General features: G+C 33.0%; 1 protein-coding gene across 8 annotated transcripts in view; it reads right to left on the bottom strand.

Moving 5' to 3' along the window:
- Positions 1-252: 252 nt before the first annotated feature.
- The window catches only part of THOC2 (THO complex subunit 2), an 83,517-nt gene continuing 67,732 nt past the window's right edge, over positions 253-16,037 (bottom strand). For 2 of the 8 annotated variants that reach the window (XM_074277478.1, XM_074277480.1), the window contains exons 34-38: positions 6,650-6,787; positions 6,253-6,325; positions 6,016-6,170; positions 4,524-4,607; positions 253-1,091 (exon numbers count right to left, since the gene is read on the bottom strand). In XM_074277478.1, the coding sequence (XP_074133579.1) occupies positions 1,065-1,091; positions 4,524-4,607; positions 6,016-6,170; positions 6,253-6,325; positions 6,650-6,787 (477 nt within the window). In that variant the 3' untranslated portion in view covers positions 253-1,064. The remainder of the gene's footprint in view (positions 1,092-4,523; positions 4,608-6,015; positions 6,171-6,252; positions 6,326-6,649; positions 6,788-16,037) is intronic. The other 6 variants (XM_074277481.1, XM_074277484.1, XM_074277485.1 and 3 more) reach the window with 4 other exon arrangements.

The raw sequence follows: 16,037 nt of genomic DNA, 5'->3' as shown, positions 1-16,037 counted from the left end.
CCCAAGTTATCAAACAGATTAACAAATTTTCAAATTACTCTGATTTCCAGGGTCTATCAAATTTGAAAGATGACCTTGCCGCAATCAGGACAAAAAAAACCACTTCCTACTGAAGTGAGAGGATGGGAGGATGGTTGAAGAAAGAAATGTATACTTGTATAAATGTATGTGTGTGTGTGTGTGTGTGTGTATATGAATGAATGGATATCCCTGACCCACCTTTAACTGAGAAAGCAACAATACACACAAAGATTTACAACTCATTGAGAAAAACTATTGTTTATTTAGAAAAAAAGGTTACACTGGTAGAATTCAGTAGATTAAAAAAAAATTTAATGTCATTATGAAACTTTTCAGACTAGTTAAGTGATTAAAAAGTTCATGTAGTGGAAGAACTGAATGAAGCTTAATTAATTTGGTTTTCTGAGGAATTCTTTTTTTCCCAATTTATCTAAAAACATTATGGACAAAGAAAAAGGGCATGGGGCAAATGACAGTTGAACTACTTTTCCTTCTAATTAAACAAGTCTTAATGTTATACACATAATAAACAATAAAATGCCTAAGGACTGCATGGAACAGTGCTACCAACTTCTTTTTTTAGTTACTGATATTAAAAACAGGCCAAATAATAATAAATTTTAAAAAACGGAGTTTTCAATGAGGTAACTTCAAAACTAACGGTTAAACAGCTGTTTATTTTTTTTTCCAATAAAAAGAATGCACTGAAAACTGACAGAACGACTAAACCCAGGCAGTATTTAGACAATCTAAACTGAAATTCTAGTATACATGTAACCTCCTCATTTGCTCCATGGCAACTGTTTGCAGCACATTGTGCTAAAAAAAAATTAGGGAATAAGTAACACTTTCAGCCACATACTGAAAATAAATGTGTAAGAACCTAAGCAACAAGTTAAAATACAGAAATGCACAACTCAACAACTTTTAGGTTTTCAGCATGGGGAAAATAAAGCAGAAAACTGAATAATTTAAGGAGATGTAGATGGGTCCTCTTTGTTCACAAATTTCTGTGCCATCTACTTAGGAAAAGACATTTCTGGTCAAAGATGACAATCTTTCCATTTCACCTGAAAGAAACAAAAAAATGACACTGATAAGATGGGTTATGGGAAAGATGGTAATCATACTCTTGACAAAAAAAAAAAAAAAAAAAAAAAAATTTATTTCAATGTTAAAAGCCATTAGTCATTTACAATGCTGAGGTATGTCATAAAAACATGAAATAATAGTGAAAAAGAATTCTAATAAAACCTAGAATATTTTCAGATAAAACATTCCAAAGAGTCAATAAATTTGCCAAAAACAGAGAACAAACCCAATTAAAAAAAAGAATTCAACTCTACATGATTAACAAATGTCTAAAATAGGGCCCCAAGAACAAAGCAAACAAAAACATGGCGTCATCATTTTACTACTTTTGACAAAGAAAGATGAGGAAACAGACAGCTGTCAGACAGAGTTTGAATACCAAGGAAATAAGTATGGAAGGGCAAAAGAAAATTTGACTTTTCTCAAGTTTTAATAGTGCTTCAAGTAAGTACAGTCTCAGAATTATAAAAACTGGTTTAGAAAAAAGTCCATTAACTCAATTATATTCGTTTTTAACTTCAGTTTAACATTAGAAAATGCAAAAGTTTGTTTAAAAAACCTGAATTTATATATTTCATTTACATAAAAGCAATAATTCCTATTTGTGCATTTTGCACATATAGTTCATATCAATATTTGTACTTCATTCTAGACACATAAGTACAGCACTGGGCACATTGAAAGGCAGCAAATAAATCCTTGATCATGTGACAAGACAGGAAAAGAATGAAATGTTCATGTTCAAGGAGCTTACAAATGAAAACCTTGATCAAAGCTTTAGGAGTGATGGATGAGGGGACAGTAGACAGAACAAAGCGAGAGAGTTTTTTACTTGGAAAACAGACATAGAAAGAAAAATCAAAGTGTAGAAGATTTAAGGAGAAAGACAAGAGGTTTCACCTTAATGTTAAGTATAACAAAGTGGGTGCTGCCATGATATAAAAGGATCAAGAAAGGTCAGGACATTGGGATAAATGTAAAGTCTTGCACATGGGTACAAAAAAAGAAAAAAAAGAAAAAAAAGGAAAAAAAAAAAAAAAAAAAAAAAAAAAACTTCACAAGCCTAACACCAGGGGAGGCATGGTTAAAAAGCAGATATTCTAGAGGGGTGCAAGTTCAATTTAAGTAAGCAGTATGACGCAGAAGCTTAAAAAAAAAAGCCATTTTGATCTTGGGTTACATTAAGAATATGAGCACTTAAAATTTTTCTGCCCATGTCAGACCTTATCTAGAGTACTGTGTTCAGTTCTGGGTACCATGGTCTACAGACACTGATAAAATAGTGTCCAAGGGAGGGCAACCAGGATGGGTGATGGATCTTGAGTCTATGTCATGAGAATCAGTTGAAACGACGAGGATCTTTAGCCTGGAGAAGGAAACATGTTAACTGTCTTCAAATATATGTAGAGCTATTATTTGGCGTATGTATTAGACGCGTTAGAATCAGGAGCACTAGATGAAGTTACAAAGTAGTAAATTAAAATCTGTTATTAGAACAAACTTCATAACAAGCAGAGCTGTCCAAAAAGCGAAATTGCCTGCAGAGGTGGTAGGTTCCCCTTCCTTCCTTTTCAAGCCGAGGCTGGAGGGCCACATGAGGTATTATTTTCTTTTGTTTATGTTTTGAACTAGTTGGCCAGTGAGGTCTCTTTCAACTCTCAGATTCTGTGATAATTCTGAGAGGTAACTGAATGCCCTGGATAGATACACAAGACTAGAAATTAGAGAAATTAGTTTGGGAGGTGACTATAAGTAGATGGTAGTCTAAAGTCACAAAGAAATGAGCTTTTCTATATCTACTCTTTGAAAGAAGAGAAAGAATACGTTCTCATTTACATGGTGACAGATAAAAGACAAAACTTCCCAAAGACCTCTTAGGACAGGCCAATTCCTCTTAAGTAAATATGAAATAAAAGGATGGCAACAGTGCCAGAGAAAACTCAACAGGATGAAAAAACAATTCTGAACTGGAGGACACATTAGTTAATAGCAAACTCCAATATATGGAACACTAAGGCATTACTGTGCTATTTTCATGTATCTTATGCTTTACTAGTTTACGTAGTAAATGATTTCCCAAATAAATCATTTATTTCATTTTGAAGTGCTTAATAACAAATATTTAACTTCTACTTCTAATTAAGCTTCTACTACATATAAAGATATTCAGTATTGAGGAAGGTTACAAAGAGTTAAGATCTAGTCCCTACCCCCTACCCCTAGTCCTAAAGAATTTAAGGTTTAGTAGGAGAAGTAAAATTATGCTCACAAAAATAGAAACATTAAATGTTAGACCTGTGTTAGGAGTGACAATCCACAAGAAGTCGTAGGAACTATCCCTTCAGACAAAGAAAACCAAGCTTTAATGTAGTGCACAGATCCAGAGATGATTAAAAAATAAATAAATAAATAAATAAAAAGGGAAAGGGGAAAAAAAAAAAAAACCAAGAACAGATGAAGTTAGACTTTTTGGTACACATCTTAGTATTTAAAATCTTTAAAAAAAAAAAAAAAAACACTATAGAATAGAGCAGAGACCCTAATGCCCTGAAACAACTCTGAAACAACTATATTAAATCTGATTTCATATTTATACTCAAAAGAAGTAGCAGTACTTAAATTACAATTTCACACAATCCTATTTTTCAAGACAGAAAACCTTAACTGACACATCACTTAATCTTTCTATTTTGAAAGGGAAAGGACAGAAACTCTCACCTTGATCGAAAGTCTTCATTATCTGTGCTTGTCTGAAGACTTATGAGTAGATTTTTAATTAAGGAAAACAAGTTTGGAAAAAAGTGACCTGTCTCTCCACCAACAAACACATCTGAACCTTCTCAGAGTCCTGCAACCAATTCCACTGTGCCTGCATTATAGAAATTTTCTTTTCAATTGCCCCTACCCCCCAGGTTTTTCCTCCTCTTCCCTTTCTTCCCAAGCCAGCTAGGTGGCACAGTGGAGAGTGTGCTGGACTTGATATCAAAGAGACCCAAATTCAAATCCTGCCTCCAAAACACTAGCCATAGGGACCCTGAACAAGCCACAGTCTCTACTAGCCTTCCAAGGTTGTTAGGAGAATCAAATGAAATAACAAGTACTTTGCAAACCTTAACATGCTACATAAACGCCAACTATTATCATCCAAGTGGTCGTGACAATACTGTCCTGAAACAGTGCACACCCTCAATGAATCTCCACTTCTCTTGACTGCACAGAACAGACTCCAGAGGCCCCAAAACTTCTCAGCTTTTGTTATGCCCCAAGCATCCAAGCTGATATACTTGGAAACATGGTTGGAAAGAGGAGGTATGTTTGTATTGGCAGCAATCAGTGAATCAAGTTCTGAAAAACTATAACAATGTTAGCGGCTTTCTGTACATCGAGAGACCATATCGTTAAACACATACAGGATATTGCTTCTTTTCCTCCTTTCCTCCTGCACTGTCCCGTTTCTCTTTTTTCTCTGTTTTTTCCTTATCATGTCGAGAGTCCTATAAGGAGTGTTAGAATTAAGTTACGGTAAAGGACAAAGATGGAAGTCATCCCACACGCCACATTGATATTAGTTATATAATATTTTCTTTCAAAGCTACTCAAAAGCTCTGTCATTTTAAGGCTTAATTTTAATTAATAAACTCTCACCTAAAGCTTAGCATAAAACTGCTAAGTAGAGCAATAATGCAAAAATAAAAATAAAAATTGAAAATTTGCAAAAGAAAAAAAAAATTCACCCACCTATTTTTATGAGGTGAGATTTACTAATATAATTTCAATGTGGTAGGAAGCAGGATCTAGAATCTGGCTTTTTAAAATGTGGTTCGTGACCCCATATGGGATCACAAATTTATGATTTATTATCAGTAAAATTTGATTTGTAGAGCTATTTTATATGCATATATACTCATAGTCATGTAAAAATGTGTCCAGCAGAAAGGGAGAGCAAATGGAAAAAATTTAAGACTTGCCCTAGAGCAACCATGATAAATTCAAATAGAAATGGGAAGCAGTAAATGAGACATAAGGATGCCTGCAAGCTGACTTCGTTTTAAAATGTAATACTATCTATATTTTATTGTATTTTTATTTATCTTGTTAAATATTTCCCAATTAACATTTTTGTCTGATTTGGGCTGCGTTTAGGAGAGTAATGGCAGGTCACATGTTTGATATCTGTGATATCAAAATCAGAAATTTAGGCCAGTACTCAGTCAGGAAGAAGTTCAAAACCTCACCTCTGATGATTAAGCTGAATGACTCTAGACAAGTTGCCTTGGGCAACTCCCTGAAAATTACTTTCTAACCTATAGACATATAACCTATAGATGAAATCAAAGGTTGTTCACAAACCATAAATCCCTTTCCATAAATTGTGCTGGAGTAGACATAATTATATGTCTCTGTGAAGAAAATGATATCCCCTCTCTAACAAACATCTCTAACATAATTATTGTTAGAGTTAACAAAATTTATTAATTATTGAAGACAGCCTAACTCCACATAAGGGATATGGTAAAATTAACGTATTCTGGAGAAGATATTAAAAATGCAAAGCATACCCTATGATGAAAGAATTATAAGGGAAGGTTACAACTGAGTGAACCTCCCCCCAAAAAAACAAAAACAAAAACAAAACAAAAAACAAAAAAAAAAAAAAAAAAAAAAAAAAAAAAAAAGACTCGGGAATTACCTCCTTACAGAATAACTTTCCTAACAATCTGAGACAGAAAAATGGTTAAATTAACCAAAAAAAAAAAAAAAATGCTGCTTCCTTTGACACTCCACATTTTTAATAGATAATTAAAAAGGACTATTTGAGTAGCAATTTTTTTTTAATTCCCTAAAATCATTCTGAGACTTATTTTTAACCTTGAAATTTATTGTGGGGAGGTTTTAATTTACCTTTTTACTACCAGAAGAGCTTTTCTCCATTTTGTCCATTTTAATGGCATCGCTGCCTTTTTCTTTGCCTGAAGATTTAGATTTGTTTTTGTCCTTCTCATTTGAACGAGGAGAATCTGATGGACTTTCACTTTTACTATGTTTTGAAGCACCAGCTAAAATTGCAAAGAAAATGATGAAAGCCCTTTTCTATTCAGTCTGGGGATGTTTACAAATGAATTTGAAAAATCTACCTACTTGTTCCATTTTCCTCTTTACGCCTCTTGGTGGAGGAGTCCTGGGGTGCTTCACGGTCATTGTTTGAATGCTCCTAAAGCAAAGATGAATTATGGGGTAAGCATATGATCTTGTTACAAGCTATCAATAATAACTAGCACTCTATAACAATTCTAATATTTTCACTTACTTGGAATTGGCTTTTTAAATTATTAAAGCCAACATCAAGTCACTAGGCTGAAGTTCCTTGTTATAAAAGATCATGAGTTCTAAAGTGTATTTTAACAAAATACAATGGATATTCTGCTAATTTTTAGAAAATAGTAAATAATGATCTATGAGGTTAACCAATTTTTTAAAGCTCTAATTAAATGTATGTCTTTCATTTTCAAAATAGGTTTTAAAAAAGGTCACTAACCCTTTTTCGATCTTTCCTGTCCTTGTCCTCTTTCTTCTCTCTCTCTCTGGATCTTTCCCTTAACTTGTCCAAATCTTTCTTTTCCATTTCTCTCTCCTTACTCTTGGACAGTACTGGAGTAGTGTGATTAATGTAGTGCTGTGAAATTGAAGAAATATTGCTAAAGATTAGAGGTTTCCAGTATTTTGGAGGGGGGAAAAAAAAAGTTTGTTTGTTGTTTTTTTTTTTTTAATGGAAGCTGAATTTAGAGCCAAAATCAAATTAGCTAGGTCTCTAAAAAAATTAAAGAGAACCTTGGTATAAATTACCAAAAAGCCTTCAATTCTTGATATTTGATAAGTCTTCATGTAAACTAATTATTTGATCTACATATATTACAAACTAAAGATAAGTCATTAACAAATTCTCTCCCAAAAACTTGTGTGGTAGTTCTACTAATAAGATAACCATATATTGACCCAATTCAAGACACCAACTTTTAAAAGTAACAGGAAGATACTGACTGAATTTTCCTAAACAATATGCTATGTTAGTGTAAAGAACACTATCGTTCACTGACAATGATCAAAATTTTTTAAAGACAGCAAGTGAAAACTAAACTTTCCCCTCTATGAAATGCCCTTGCAAAAATAATAATAATAATAATAAATTCAAAAAATTAAAAAACCCAGGAACTTTTGGCCTCTACTATACAAAACTATGACATCTCCAGAATAAACATGACAACAACAAAAGACTATTAGTGTTGCTCAAAGAAACCCAGAAAAAGTTCAGTATAGAGAAACAATTCAAATATTGAAAATGATTTCACTGTTTCCTCTTGCCTCTCTTTCTCCCCCAAATGTACTAGGAAAAAGCAAAAACAAACAAAAAAAGTAAAAAGCAGACAAGAAAGATAATCAAAATTCCTCCTCCATAAGCTTAACTATAAATAAATGAGATCCGACTCTATACACTTTTGTTGTAATTGAGTAATGTACTTTTAAAAATTACTGGGAGACATTCGAATGACAGCTTATTATTTTTATCTAAAAATCATCAATTTAAAAATTCAAAGATTCATTAAATGGTATATAGTTCAAAAAAGAAATGTATTTGCCTTTCTAACCCTTGAAAAGTAGTAATCTGCTGCAACATTTCCAGTAATACAGGATTCACTACCTCTAGAGACAGGCCACTCCATTTTTTAGAGTTCTATTGTAATAACATCTTCTTTATACTGAGCAGCAACAAAAAAAAAAAAAAAAAGAAGTGCCTGCTTAGGTATAACTTCAATCCACAATTAGGAATTCAACTCAAAAGCTATCTGCAATTATCTAAAATCAATCTGATCTTTTCTATATAACACCACTTAAAACATTTAGAAACATATATTGTGCTATCTTCAAGTCTTTTCTCTATTATGAATAACTTTAGTTCTTTTAACCCTTTTTAACATAGTGGTTTTGAACCTCTTCTAGATTCATTCCAGATTTTCAATGCCCCTCTTGAAATGTAGTGCCCAGAACTGGAAATGATACTCTAGATGTGATCTAATAAAGGCTAAGTACATCTCTTATTCCTGGGATTATAATTTAATACACCCTGAAATCACATATGACTTTTGCCAGTAATCAGTTGTAAGTCTGGACTTGAACAAAAACCCCTAAGTCATTTTTAACACAAATGGTTAAACCAACCTTCCCCCCCCATCCTGTTCTTGTGAAGAGATTTTTAACCTGAGTACAAAACTTTACAATGCTTAATATTCAATTTCATTTAGATTTAACCCATTAAAATTTTTATGGTGAAGTGAATACAAGGGATAATGTTGTAAAACAAAACAAAACAAAAACAAACAAAAAAAAAAAAAAACCCCCAAAAAAAACTACCCATGCATATGTAGTCAAAAAAAATTATAATTATAAAATTAATTTAAAAATAAAAATAAAATTTATGGATTCTATATTCTAATTATTCTATATTCTCATTAGTTTCCTTATTAAGCCTTGAAATAGCATGTAAAAACTTGAAGTGTATCATCTGTGGCTTTTTTTTTGGTAGATTCCTGTTTTTTCTTTTAACTTCATTTACACTTATACACATACCCAGGCCCACACACACACCCAGTTACATTTTTATCTGATGGGGGAAGAGGAGAAATAAGGGGGAAATAGTCCACTGTAGAATGATACAAACTCTTGACACTTCCAGTTTAGGAAACTCCCAGCTAGCAAAGCTAGCAAACCTTCTATCAAAGCAGATCTGTCATTGTTTTGTAATCTATGATCTTAGAACTGCCTGGAGTAACTGAGAGGTTAAATGATTTGCTGAAGGTCACAGAGTCAACTTGTGTTACCCCTGCCATCACCAAATTAATCCTCTATAATAAAAGTAAATAGTTAAGCAAATCTGACCAACAAAGAGACTGTTGTGGAGTAATCTATGCAACATAACAGAAACTTATTTTATCATCTATTCTCTAGAAGCAAGATAGAACAATCACTGCAATTAAATTAAGTTCAGCAGCCCCCTTTTTTTTTTTTTTGCATTGTTTTTGTTTATCCAACTTGTTAATAAAAATGCTATACACAAAGGATGGAAATCTATGACTTAGCACTAGAGGCCTCTACCAGATTGGTATCACTGTTAATAAGTTACAAATAAATCCAGCTGACATTTCTCCATTTCCATATGGCTTGCTGATATTAAACTAAATATATCTTTTGACCCAGCAATTACTCACCTAGGTATATACCCCAAAGAGATCAAAGAAAGAAGGAAAGGATCCATATGTACAAAACTTTTGATAGCAGCTTTTGTAGTGGCAAATTGGAAACTGAGGGGCTGCCCATCAATTAATGAATGGATGAACAACTTATGGTATATGAATGTTATGGAACACTATTGTGTAATAAGAAATGATGAAGAGGATGATTTCAGAAAATTCTGGGAAGACTTCTATTAACAAATACAAATTAAAGTAAATGGGAAAAAGAACAAGATTGTAAAGACAAGCAATTTTTGAAAGACCTAAAAACTCTAATCAATACAATAAATCACAATTTCAAAGGACTCATTCATTTCAAAGTAACATTCTATCTACCTCCAGACAAACAAATGAGAGAATTCAGATTTAAGCACATGTTCTTTTCTTTCTTTCTTGAGTGGAGAGGTACAACACGACTAATGCAGGAAATTATGTTTCATGACTGTGTGTGTGTGTGTGTGTGTGTGTGTGTGTGTGTGTGCGCAAGTGCAAGTGCACACACGTGCTCAATGGGTTTTGTTTTTCTTACTTTCTCAATGGGTGAGGGAGAGGAAAGGAAGAAGAGAAATAAAACTGAATTTTAAAGGAAAAAGAGTTGCTGAAAATCAGATGAATTATCAAAATCAAACTAGATGTCAACTAACAAAGACTTTAGGAAATTCTATTATTCTAATCTATAGCATTCCCTAAACTAATTCTAGTACTCTTATCCGAAGGAGAAATTAGAATATGTTGAGCCAAAACAGCAATTCAACCAACTAATCAAAACTGCAGGTAATCCAAAACATAATGGAATAACATGGTAGATACAACATACTAGGTTCTGTCCTAAACTTTCTTTTCTTCCTCTATACCAAGTGTAAAAAAAACATGGACAGTGAAGAGAGGGAACCTACATCTTTATTTTCACAAATGTCTTAATTATATACAGAGTTCACCAGACTGTCAAATACGACCTGATGCAAAAAAATGTCAAGGACCTTGTTCTAACTTTTCTCCACCCCTTCTGGTAACCTCTTCAGTTCCCATGGGCTTAGCAAGCTATAATCAGATGATTCTCAAATGTACATGGCCAGCTCCAGTCTTTCTTATCAAACAACTACTGGATATTTCAAACTGACACTTGACACTGAATTTATTGCCTTTCCCCCAAACCAAGAAAGTATCTTTTTCCAAACCTCCACACTTCTGTCAAAGATACCACCATCTTTTCAGTATCTTGGGTTTATGGCGTTATGCTCTCCTTCACACCCCCCACATATCTATCCAAATCTTGTCTTTCATATCTTTCCCAATGATTGTCACACTCACACAACTACCACATTAGTTCAAACCTCACAGATTACTGTACTTGTTTTCCCTGCCTAAAGGGTCTCACCGGTTAGAGTTAGAGGATTTAGATTTAGAGGAGTTAGAGTTACACTAGGAGGAGTTAAAGTTAGAGGTAGAGGATATGGATTTAGAGTTAAAATTAGAATTAGAAAAGTTAGAGTTAGAGCAAGAGTCATAGTAACGAGTTAGTGTTTGTGTTACATGAGTTAGAATTAAGAGCAAGAGTAAGAGTTAGAGAAGTTAAAAGTTAGATTTAGATTTAGATAATTTAGACTTAGAAGCGTTAGAGTTTAGGTTTATTGCTGGAACCAAGTAAGACACTTGGAGATCATGCAACAAAGTCAAAAAAAAAAAAATTACATAGAGCAATAAGATTCAAAGAAAAATAGGCATTGAAGACATCCTGAATTGTTTCCCATATTACCTAAGTTGCAAACTTACCAGCTGACTATTAAGAGTGCCCTAGAGCTTCTTGGCACTGTCTTGTATCCAAAGATCAGTGAATGGTATCAAACTCAAATAGAAACAGAAGCTACTCAACCATATATAAATATCCTTTCAAGCTGCATATTGGATTAGTTTTCAAATGTAATGTTATCTATGTTTCACTATTTTTCATCTATTTCACAAAATATTTCCCAATTACATCTCAATCTGGTTCAGGCAACTTTTGAGAGAGTTTCGGCCACCTTTCGGCCATATTTGAAACCTCTGCTTAGGACAATAAGGTTGTGATAACATCAATGGTCAGAGATTTTAGCTTGTTGAGCCAATTAAGTCCTGAGGAAAAGTCTCAATGTCTTTTAAAGAAAAACTAGACTAAAGAAGAAAGAAAGAAAGAAAGGCTGGAATACTGTTCCTACCACAAGGTCCATCAATTAGGAAATGTCTCAATAAAACATAGTATGTGAAGAGAATCAAATATGCAATGGCAATCACAAGAAATTCAGAGAAATAAACAAACTAGTGAAATAAGCAGAACAATAAATACAATAACTACAACATAAAAATACCATACTAAAAAGTGAATTCTAATTAATTGTAATGACTCATAAATCAGTCCTAAAGTGATGATACAGTTTATATTGTTAAAGAGCATACCTACATCAATGAATTGAGATCCACATGAAGACCCTTTTTCACATCTTAGAACCAAAAAGAATCTTTACCTACTAGTTGGCTTCAATGACATATAAGTAATGACAAAATACATTAAGTAGACTCAAACTTTTGGAACATTGTGGCAAAATCATGAACTTTCATACTTAAAAATTGTTTACCAAAACAGATGAAAATATTAAGGATAAAGAAAATGGAAAACAAGAAATGGTGAAAAAGTTCTGAAACGACTTAAGCATTTTCCTAGGATGAACATTATCATCTGCAGAATTAGATATAAAGTAATAAGAATGAATAAAACCTGAATTTATTACATGCTTGACAAATATCTCATTTAATCTTCACCACAGCCCTGTGAATTAGGTGCTATTATTTATTTTACAGATAGAGAAACAAAGACAAACAGAGGTTGAGTGACTTGCCCTCGGCACCACACCTAATAAGCATCTCAAGCCAGATTTGAATTGAGGTCACTCTAATTCCAGCCCACCACTCTTTATCAATTGGCCACCCAACTAATATAAATATATAACAATGTAATCTAAGTGATCTTTTTAAAATTAAACAAAAACAAAAGGCTGACACTTTCAAAACTCAACAAAAATGACAGCTGAATTTCAAAGTAAAGAAACCTCCTACCTTCCCAATCACGCCTCATGAAATTAAGGCTTGAATTTTTCATTCTTAAAATAATGGTTCAAGTAGTCCAATCACTGTTACCAACAAATACTGATACAGAATTCCAAATTTACAATCATGCCTCCCCAGAGAAACTTTCCCATATAAAATTTGGGAAATGTGGGAGGATGGGGAGATGGAGCATCCTTTAATAAAAAACAAACAAATAAATAAACAAATAAACAAGTAAGTAAGCCCACATTAGATGGATCTCTCCCCACCCCCCAGGTTAAAAAACAAAATAAAACAAACAAAAACAAACAAACAAACAAACAAAACCATACAAGATTTTCTTTCTCTAGGCCTAAGGATGAAGGATGCAAACTGAACTCATCTTAAATGCTTAGATTGGATTTGATTGTGGCTTCCAATTTTAGGAAGACTGGCACAATCAAAAAGAGAATTAATCCTTTAGCTATTGATTAATGCCTTCCTGAATTTCAAGTTGATTCATTTGCCAAGCATATTTTTAGATACTCCTGCCATCAAGTGTCACCACTGGAATTAAGATATAAATGCCATGATCAGTACTATAATCTGTTTGTATAAATGGGAATGTAAGTATTGTATAAATGGGAAAATAGGAAGAAAAAAGTGATTCAATCAACAAAAAAATTATTTAACACCTTCTATATGTGTGCGACTGTACATGAAACTGAGACCTAGCTACATTTTTGTAGTCCCCTTTGCCCCCCAAAATTGAACCATAGCATTATTTCATATGATGGTTTATAAATGAAAATATTAGACAACTCTAAAGATGAGTTGATTAGAGGAAATGTTTACACGCACACAGTCAATCCTCCATATTTATCAATTTGCTAATTTGCTAAATTAGTAACCATAAAAACAATAACCATCACATTTTCATGGTCATCCTCAGAAATGCATAGAAGTACAAAAGAAAATCTGAGTCTTTCCCCAGTGCAAATGTTTTCAGCTGAGATGGAACAACAATTAGCCTTCTTGTTTCAGCACTCATTTTATAAACAAATGTCTTTTTCATGGTCTACACTTTTATATTTTTCACATTTTTGTGCTTTTCTGTTGGTGATTTCACAATTTAAACTGGCTTCCAAGCACATAAAAAATGCACAAGTTAGATAAGCTTCATAATGCGTAAGTCAGTGCTGTTGGCCATGAGTTCAATGTTTAAAAAAAAAAAAAAAAATCAACAATCTGGTATAGAAAAACGGAAAAATTAACCAATCTATATGTGCGGCCTATCTGGAAAGTATTAATGTAAATTAGACTTGCAGGAAACTATTTCCCCTAAGAGCAACAGTTCAGAATTCACCAATCCAGCTTTCATAACAACTTCATAGAGTTGAACTACTAGTAAATGATGAGAAAGGAGTGTTTGCAGAGAAAGCAAAGTAAAACTGAAAAGATCAAAAACTAGAATGGGAGCAGAATTTTACAAATAAAGATTCATTAGGTAGCACCAAAAAGAGACAAGGAAAAAGACTTTGAAAAAAGTCTGAAATTCAGAAGTTAAACCCACTCAATAGGACTAAAGTCACCTATTTTGGAGATTACTAAAACTTTATTAAAGTATTTTTTAAAAGCATTTGTTAAGTAACAGAATTGTTTAAAACTTATAAAAATATTACAATATGAATTACAACCTTTACGATTATAGGTGAGACTAAATTCTTAGAAGTTCTGAAAAGCATAAAAAGTTTAAGCACAGTTCTGAAATCACGTGGCAAAGATTGATTCTATCTAGATAACAATTACTATTTCTTCAAGTGAATGAGACGCTTCCACAATATTCTAGATAAAAACCTATGAGCTAAAGAGAAGAGGGAGAAGAGGGTTTAAGGAAAGAGAAAGGAAGAAAAAGGAACTAGACAAATAAGGATTAAAAAAAAAACTATTATTTCTTCAGAGAATCACAGAATTTTTACATGAAAGCATGCTAAAAATCACTCAGACTAATTCCAGTGCTTCCCACTCCTCTTTTCAAACCAATTTGCAGATAAAAATATTTAAATTCATGAGAGCTTAAGCAATTTGCTCAACACTTAAGACTTCTGAAAAGACCAGTTCTCTCTCTAAGCTATTCTTCTACCCAAATTTTTAAAAAAATTGATATATATATATAGATGTGCGTGTGTGTATATATACTCATCTCTCATTTACATGCACATCTGTGTGTGTGCGCATACACACGGACGCATTTAGAATTAGAGTTGGAGTTGGTTGTATCATAAACTTAGCTATATGACACAACGAATATCTGTTTCTTCATTTGACAAATTAATAATACTTGATCTACCCACTTCAACAAGGGCAAGTGAAGATGAAATGAGAATATAGGTGAAATTTCTTTGAAAACAGTATAAAGCAGTACACAAATGTGATATTATCATCATAAGTCTTTCAATCTTTTAGTAAAAAACAACTTAATGATTAACTTCATTACTTGAGAAGCAAAGTTCGCTCTTAAAGTCACCAGTGTCACCTCTTAGATCTTCCTGAGAGTATGCAAAAGAACATATTGATATAATCTGAGACACAAACCTATTTTACTTAATCTCACAAACAACTTTTAAAATATCCACAAGATTATTCCAGTAATGATAAAAAACATTTTTTTCTGAATTGACATAACATTTATACTTCTCTGAAAATGCATTAAATTCTCTCAAAGACTCTTCCAAGGATAAGACATTTCTCTTGAATGTCATACCACATTCTTAGAACATCATTTCATGATATAACCACACTATTTTAAAATCCTTGAAGAGCCACATGCTTTAGCTACCCAATATCAGCATAGTCATTTATTTTATTTTAGTTACAAATCCAGAAACAGCTGGTGTTAGGTTAAATGTCAACAACTGGCCTTCTTTCCAAAGAGCAACAGAAAGCCTTTCCTAATAGTCCACTAATAAGAAAAAGCACCCTTATTAAACCTTAAGTTAAGCATCTATGCATGAAAAAAGTTTACCAAACTGTAGTACTAAAACATACCCTGGAATAAAATATGTAAGCATCAAATCATTTCACTTTTACTTAGAGTATTAAAGAATACACAAGAGTGATACCAAAGAGTTAATAGTGGTATTTAAATACCCATGGACTAACTCATTTCTGGAAAAATGTTTTTAATTTTAATCTCTTGACTTTCTCAAATTGCTATTAAGAAAAATAAAAGACCATCAACCACATGCATATAAAGTGAGGAGATTGGTTGTTTTCCTGCAAGTGTTTGGTTCTTTGGAATGCCTGTTTTAAGAGCCAATCAGAACACTGCCAATCCAAACATATGTGTCTCCAAAACCAAGTAAGAATGCCCCCCCACCCCCTCGAGGCTGGGGTTAAGTGACTTGCCCAGGGTCACACAGCTAGGAAGTGTTAAGTGTTTGAGACCAGATTTGAACTCGGGTCTTCCTGAATTCAAGGCTGGTGTTCTATCCACTGCACCACCTAGCTGACTCCAACCAAGTAAGAATGTTGAATGGCTTGCTTGCAAAATATCAACACATTTTAGTATAAAGCTTA

This window comes from Sminthopsis crassicaudata, chromosome X (genome assembly GCF_048593235.1).
Source record: "Sminthopsis crassicaudata isolate SCR6 chromosome X, ASM4859323v1, whole genome shotgun sequence".
NCBI lineage: Eukaryota > Metazoa > Chordata > Mammalia > Dasyuromorphia > Dasyuridae > Sminthopsis > Sminthopsis crassicaudata.
Note: the sequence above shows the minus strand (reverse complement) of the source record. Positions and strands in the feature narration are given on the sequence as shown.